This window comes from Camelus bactrianus, chromosome 19 (genome assembly GCF_048773025.1).
Source record: "Camelus bactrianus isolate YW-2024 breed Bactrian camel chromosome 19, ASM4877302v1, whole genome shotgun sequence".
NCBI lineage: Eukaryota > Metazoa > Chordata > Mammalia > Artiodactyla > Camelidae > Camelus > Camelus bactrianus.
The window spans coordinates 18,892,875-18,900,788 of NC_133557.1; the positions used below are offsets into that span (position 1 = coordinate 18,892,875).

General features: G+C 45.4%; 1 protein-coding gene across 1 annotated transcript; it reads left to right on the plus strand.

Moving 5' to 3' along the window:
• The first annotated feature begins 3,895 nt into the window (after positions 1-3,895).
• SRSF6 (serine and arginine rich splicing factor 6) lies at positions 3,896-7,544 on the plus strand. Its single transcript, XM_074347310.1, has 6 exons — positions 3,896-4,149; positions 4,374-4,522; positions 5,815-5,939; positions 6,086-6,294; positions 6,535-6,618; positions 6,711-7,544. The coding sequence occupies exons 1-6, from the start codon at positions 4,043-4,045 to the stop codon at positions 7,072-7,074; spliced, it is 1,038 nt and encodes a 345-aa protein (XP_074203411.1). The 5' UTR covers positions 3,896-4,042; the 3' UTR covers positions 7,075-7,544.
• Positions 7,545-7,914: the final 370 nt, after the last annotated feature.

Sequence of the window (7,914 nt, forward strand, 5' to 3'; positions counted from 1 at the left end):
CAATTACGAGCACTGAGCACTTACTGTGGGCCTGGCATTTTCCTTGGTGCTTGGGGTATAACAGTGAAGAGACAGAATATATGCCACGGGATGAAAGTTTAATAAAGAAAAAGAAAACAGGGTAAGAAAGTATAGAGTGCAGGGAAGGATGCTGTTTTGAAGTGGGTGATTACAATAAGCTGTCACCTCACACCTGTCAGAATGGCTATGATCAAAAAGTGAGGATATGGGGGGAGGTGGCGTGTGGGAAGGAACCCTGGTGCACTGTTGGTGAGAGTGTAAACTGGTGCAGCCACTACGGAAAACAATACTAAGGTTCTTCAAAAAATTAAAAATTAAAGTTACTGTAGATCTAGCATTTCCACTTCTGGGTTTATAGCATATCCAAAAGAAATGAAAGCATTATCTCAGAGAGATATCTCTGGTCCCATGTTCATGCAGCATTATTCATAGTAGCCAAGACATGGAAACAAGTAAAGTGTCCATCAACAGAAGAATAGGTAAGGAAAATGTGGGGTGTGATTGTGTGTATGGAATATTATTCAAGCATAAAAAAGAAGGAAATATGACTTATGCTACAACACAAATGGACCTTGAAGGCATTATACTAAATGAAATAAATCAGACAGAGAAAGACAAATACTGTATGTTCTTACATATATGGACTCTAAAAAAGTAAAGGTCATAAAAATAGAGTAGAATGGTGGTTGCCAGGGGCTGGGGTGGGTGGTGGAGGAACTGGGAGAAGTAGGCCCAAGGGTACAAGCTCCCAACTATAAGATGAATAAATTCTGGGGATCTGATGTATATACGGTGACTATAATTAATTATTACCAATACTGTATTAACAACTTGAAAGTTTTTAAGAGAGTGGATCCTAAATGTTATCACCACACACACAAAAATAGTAATTATGTGAGGGAATGGAGGTGTTAACTAATCTTATTGTGGCAATCATTTCACAATATATATGTGTATCAAACCATCACACTGTAGACTTTAAACTTACATGTGTTATATGTCAATACTATTCCAATAAATCTGGGAAAAAATAAAATAAATAAAATTAAAAGTGGTTAGAGGGGTGATAAGGTGACTTGAAACAGAAACCAGAAGTGAGGGAACAAACCATTGGAAAAGAAAGCTCCAGATACAGGGAGACATTCAGTGCAAAGGCCCTGTGGTAGGTGGGTGCTTGGCACATTCAAGGCATAGTAAGAAGCAGATGGGAGGAGGAAGGGTAAGGAACACTGGGAGAGGGTTAGAAGGGACATGATTAGGTAGGACCCACACGGACTGATGCTCAAAGACAACCCAACCCTTACACAAATGTATATTCATACACAGGGTTGGGCTTGGGAGTTTGGGGTGGTGGTTGTTTATAAACATGGCACCATGCATATATTAAAACTGGTCTTTCTTATTTAACAACATACCATACACATCTTTACAAGTACTTAACGTGGATCTGGAGTAGGCAAACTTTTTCTGTGAAGAACCAGCTAGTAAATATTTTAGGCTTTGTGGGCAGTCTCTGTGGCAGCTATTTGATACTGCTATCATGGCTTAAGTTCAGACAATAGGTAAGTAAGTGGGTGTGGCTGTGCTCCAATAGCATTTTATTTACAAAACTTGTGGCAGGCCCTGTTTGACCTGGAGCCATAGTCTGCTGCATACATTTCACTCCAGACACCTGAGTTGCCTTGTTTTCCCAAAATCCATTCAAAATGACAGCCTCTGGAATGATCAATTTTTCAGACATAAGAAAGCAAAACCCATCAGAATCTAGCTGACAACACTTCAAATCACTTGGTGCTTGGGAAATACTTTTGGTTTCCAGCTAACATATATAAAAATAGCCACTGGATTGAAAACCACAACTGTGTGCTGCTCTAGACTGTGTTTTACAACCTGGGTAATTATGGATTTGAAGTTATTAAGTCTCTTCTGGATCATACTGAGGCTACTCTGCCTCTCTTGCTGACAGAGGGAGCAAGAGCTGTATGCTGCAGTTACCCGCACAACTTTCAAATGAGCAGTGATCTTTATCTGCCACTGTGTCTAAAGACACTTCAGACACTGCCACAGCATCTAAAGAAATGAGCTCCCATGCTGTCCATCCATCATTTCTCCTTTGAGTTGTTCTTCCGAAATATCAAGAGGTGCGTGAGATCATCGGCAAGATCCACAGAATGCTGATGGCCCAACACTCCCTTCACCAATGATATTTAAGACTGTTTCCTCTTTTACTATTCAAAATTTTTAAAGAGTAACCATTTTAAGAGTAACTGAGAGAGGTGAGAGAGAGTGAAGGGCGGTGTCAGCTGCATTTTTCCTCTTTGGGCAAATTATCAGCAAGGAGAGAGGAGGCAACATCCCACTCCAGATATGCATCTTTAATAAGTACCACCTACTTACCTTCCCACAAGGGACGTTCAGTCCCACCAGTGCTACGTGAGCAGCATTTCCAGGTTCACCTCTTACCAACAGTGAATTTTAACAAACTTTATTTAACAAACAAATTGGATGAGTGGGGGAAAAAAGTTATCCCATTGTTAATTCTCCTTACCTAATTACTATATTGCACACACAAAAAAATTTAAATATCTACCTATATATTTTATTTACCTAACTTTAAGCACAGACAGTATAGCCTCTACCACTAAATGTCAGTTATCAACACTCCCCCCCGTCATGACAACCTACAGACCCCAAACTTTGCCAAATATCCCCTGGAGAGCAAAATCACTCCCCTTCCAACCAGAAGCTGTAAAACATCAAGGCTTCCCTGCTCCTGACGAGCTGGAATATGCGTAATACCTAAACAGCCAGTATTATCTCAGTGTTATCCCCTTCCTCCCTGCTTGTGTGACATCATGCTCACTGGCTCTCTTTCCCACCTCCCCAGTCACCCTTTCCCAGTCTCTTTCCTGTCTTTAAGTTTTAGAAGACTCCAGGGTCTTCTGCTCTCCACTTACATTGACTCCTCTGGAGTTTTCAGCTCTAAATGGCATCTCTAGTGGTAAACTCGCATGACGTGCGTTTCTGCTACATAGATAAGGAGCCTTCCCAACCAAAGGGGTAAGGGATCGGGTTGGGACAAGGGACCCTCCGTAAGAGGGAGAAAATGAGCGTACCTCTGTGGGAGGGCTGCCAGGTCTTGCTCAACTTTCTTGGACCAGAAGACTTGGCCCGGTTCCCCTTGTCAGCACCTACAGCGAACGTAGGGCTGCCAGGTACATCTCAATCTACAGGTGACTCCAGGTGCCAGTGCTCCAAGAAAGACCTCTGTAAGGAGAGGTGGACATTCAGGGAGGCCGTGAAAGTGAGACCACGAGGGACAGAAGGCTGTGAGACAACGAGAGACAGAAGCCGGGAAGGCAGTGCGCTCCTGGCCGAGTCTCCACGACCTGGGAGCGCAAACCTCGGATTCTCTGGAAATGGGCGACTAACCAAGTTCGAGAGCGCCTTCCCCACCAGGCTGAGCGTGAGCCGAGCGATCCATGGATAAAATTCGCAGCCAAATTTTCAACGGGCCAATCAGACCACGGAGGCCTATTATGACAACCTGGAGAACCAATGAACACAGGGATTCTCCTAGCCGGCCTCCCGAGCGGCAGTCCCTGACAGAACCCGCAGAGGAACAGTTTCTTTTTTAAGGTACAAATTAGAAAACTAGTCCTCGGCTGTACGACGGGAAACGACGTTTACAAATCTGGGTGGAGAAAATTCGGTAAGCGGGTAGAACCGCACTCGCCTGAAACTCGGCGGGCAGCGGACCTGCAAGTCGCCGTCTAGCCTCGCGCTCCAGCGCGGGAGGGTGCGTGCTGCGCGCTGACGTCATGCGCCGGGCCCCGCCCCTGGCCGCCCGCCCTTATAGCGTAGCCCAGGCGCGCGCGCACCATTGTGTGGCTGGACTCGGCCGCCGCTGCGGTGTGAGGCGCGTGTCCCGGCTCTAGCCGTCCCCGCACCCGCACCGCGGCTTCTGCCTTGCGGTCCGCCGTTCGACAGCCAGCCCTCGGGCCCCTCGCCCGCCACGGACATGCCGCGCGTCTACATAGGACGCCTGAGCTACAACGTCCGGGAGAAGGACATCCAGCGCTTTTTCAGTGGCTACGGCCGCCTTCTCGAAATAGACCTTAAAAATGGGTGAGTCGGGCCTAGGCGCCCGCGTCCGCCCGCAGCGCCCTGGACCTGCGGCGGCAGGGCCCGTCGGAGGGAGGAGACGGCCAAGGCCGCAGCGCCGCGTGGCAGGGCCGCCAAAATGGCGGCGGCCCGGGGCCGCGGGAGCGCGCGGGGGACTGGGCCGCGGGAGCGTGCGCGCCCCCGGCCTAACGACGCCCGCCGGCCTCCCGCCCTCGCACCGCCCCCAGGTACGGCTTCGTGGAGTTCGAGGACTCCCGCGACGCCGACGACGCCGTTTACGAGCTGAACGGCAAGGAACTCTGCGGCGAGCGCGTGATCGTGGAGCACGCCCGTGGCCCGCGCCGCGATCGCGACGGCTACAGCTACGGAAGCCGCAGTGAGTCCCACCCCCGCGCGCTCCGCGTCCTTGGGACCCCGGGGGGTGGGTGCAGGCTTAGGGTGGGCGGGGTGGGGCCTCCCCGCCGGGCAGGCGCGGTGGCCGGGCTCGTTTGACTCGGGTGTCCCCGGGGCCTGCTGCCTTCACGCCTGCCCGGGGAAGACATGGGACACCGGAGCGCGGGGATTGGGTTGTGGGTTTTGCCTAGCCAGGGTTTGGGTGTTTGGGGGCGGGGGGTTGCTAAGTTGGGAGGGGGTGGCTTGTGCTGGGCCCCTGTCAGCACTGGCGTGGGCTCTGCCTACGAAGGAAGTGAGGGATGGCTGTATTTGTTGTATCCTCCTTGCTTACCTGTCAGTGCATTAGCTAGAAGTGTGAATAGCTTAGCGTAGAAGTTTGGGACAGGCTGGGGGTGGGGTGGGGGCGGGGGAAGGGGTGGGGTCTTAAGCATAGGTATTAGAGTTATTAAAATTGGCAGGGGCCAAAGAAAATACTGTTTTGAAGTAACGTGGTATTACACCACAAAGTAGATTTAAATGAGCTTTATGCTGTATTTGAACTAGTTGGGGCATGTTATTGGGAGGAGGTGGGGGGATTTTTGGTTATGTTAAATGTTTGATGTTGAAATTGTTGCATGTTGAATTCCAACTTTTTAACAAGTCCTTGATGTTTCAATTTGAAAGTGACCAATGGGGCTGAGGCTGTGTCCACTGAGGCTAAGATGACTGCCTTTCCTGATTGGCCTTGGCTTTTCCATACATTGTGTGACCCTTGCCCTATGACCCTTTGGCTGACCTTACCGGAAGCCATGACGACAGCAGCCTTTTGCCATTAGACGCAGGGTGATGGTGAGGATTCCAAGGGTTAGACAAAACTGGTTAATCTGAACTAGGTGACTGTTACCTTGCGTGTTTTGTGGCCAAACCACCACCAAAAACCTCACACTGTGATGTAAGTACTTAGTGTAACTAGTAAACATTTTTGTAAAATGTAGAAATGCATGTAATCAGTTAAGTTTTATATTTTACAATGTTCTGTAAAATAAAACTTAGCGAGGTAAATTGAATAAAGGAGCAGTCACTCTCTAACAGATTGTAGGAGAAGTTTAGTTGGATTTAGTCTATTTGACTTGCCCTTAATTTAATTTATGGCAAATCACAACTGTATCGAAGGTTTAGCAGTATAATAGCAAAGTCCTACTCCAGTAAATGAAAGTTGATATGTTTGTACTAACTTTCAAAAACATGCATCCCTATCATTACAAAGCATCTAATTGTTCTCTTCATATGATAAAGGTGGTGGAGGTGGATACAGCAGTCGGAGAACCTCTGGCAGAGACAAATATGGACCACCTGTACGCACAGAGTTCAGACTTATTGTAGAAAATCTTTCTAGTCGTTGCAGTTGGCAAGATTTAAAGGTACATATTATAATTTGAGATTAAAATGGCATGACTAATTTTAAAAAATAGACTATTTAATTGCTCTTTTATCTCTGAGAATCAAATATAGCACATAGATTTTTTTTCTTTACATACCTGGGTCTGACCAGTCTTGATGTTTTTAGGATTTCATGAGACAAGCTGGTGAGGTAACCTATGCGGATGCTCACAAAGAACGCACAAACGAAGGCGTCATTGAGTTTCGCTCCTACTCTGACATGAAGCGTGCTTTGGATAAGCTGGATGGTACAGAAATCAATGGGAGAAATATTAGACTCATTGAAGATAAACCACGAACAAGCCATAGGCGGTCTTATTCTGGAAGCAGATCAAGGTAACTTGTTTAAGGATACGGAGAGGGGAGGAAAGAGTATTTGCCATGAACAGGAAGATTCAAACAGCAGTATTTCAATTGTTGCTTAATTGAAATTGGGTCAGTTCTTAGTTTCCTTTTCGTTGTGCATCACTGGGTTCTTTTTCAGATGTTTTGATAGTGGATTTAATTTGTAGTGAGCAATTAAACATTCATGTCAAGATGTCTTGACATGAAGGTTTATCATGTTTTTTGTTGTAGGTCACGATCTAGAAGAAGGTCACGGAGTAGGAGTCGCAGGAGCAGCCGCAGTAGATCTCGAAGTATCTCAAAAAGTCGCTCCCGGTAAATGTCACTGTTTTTCTGAATAACATACTTTATAGAATACTCTTATGTTCTGGCAAGGTATTTAAAAAAATCTGGCTTTTCTTGTCTAGATCCAGGTCTCGGAGCAAAGGTCGATCACGTTCTCGTTCAAAAGGCAGGAAATCTAGATCAAAAAGCAAATCTAAGCCCAAGTCTGATCGGGGCTCCCGTTCGCGCTCTCGAAGCAGGTCGAAGGATGAGTATGAGAAATCTCGAAGCAGGTCTCGTTCTCGATCTCGTTCCCCTAAAGAAAATGGAAAAGGTGATATAAAGTCAAAATCTAGATCAAGGAGCCAATCTCGTTCCAATTCACCCCTACCTGCTGCACCCTCAAAAGCCCGTTCTGTGTCCCCTCCACCAAAAAGAGCTTCAAGATCCCGTTCTAGATCTCATTCAAAGTCAAGGTCACGATCCAGATCGAGTTCCAGAGATTAACCCAGAACTCTACGTTCTTTGCACACTATTACGGAGAACACTTTCCTACTTGCTTAGGCAGTTACTCTTCCATGTTTGTACTTGGCCTCTTCTGCAAGAGGAATCTCCTGAAAACAGGGGCACACAAAAATTTGATTCGTGGCCAAATTTAATGAAAAAGATGAGGTTCTAAAGAAATAACATGAAGTCAAAGATCCTCTCCCTTCTTTGTAGAATTAAGATAACTTTGATTTTGTAGCTTTTGAGCTAAAATAACTTTTGTAAAGATTAAAGCTGATTTAGATTTTTTTTTTTAAGTATTTCAGCAGGATCTGCTGCAGGGGTTTTGTTGTTACATTTGTTTGCTTTTAAATTAACCGTTTCAAGCTTTGAATACTTAAGGCTTTAGAGGGAGAACCCAATTTTCAATTATGTTGGCTTTTTATAAAGCTTGAGTTATGTAAGATTTCAATAAAAATTTGCTACCAAGATGATTGCCTTACTGAAAAGATCATTCTTAAATTCCTTTAAATACTGATAATCTATTAGTGGAAACTGTAAATTCTACTTAGTATAAAACAAGGCAAGTCTTAGACCAGCAATAAATTATTCAATTTGGATAACATTATTTTGTGCTGTTAATCACATCTGCCAAAGTTATATTGGCCCCTTTAACAGGTTAAGTCAAAAATAAAAGATTTTGTAGTCAATCTGTTATACAGTTTTGCCTAAATAGAGTTTAAATAATGAAACCTTATTCAAACTTGAATTTGATTGAACTCTTTAAGGAATAGTTCCTAATACTTGGATCTCATCTAGCCCGGTAATCCCACTTTCTGGAAGTGGTCCCTGTAGTTAGTG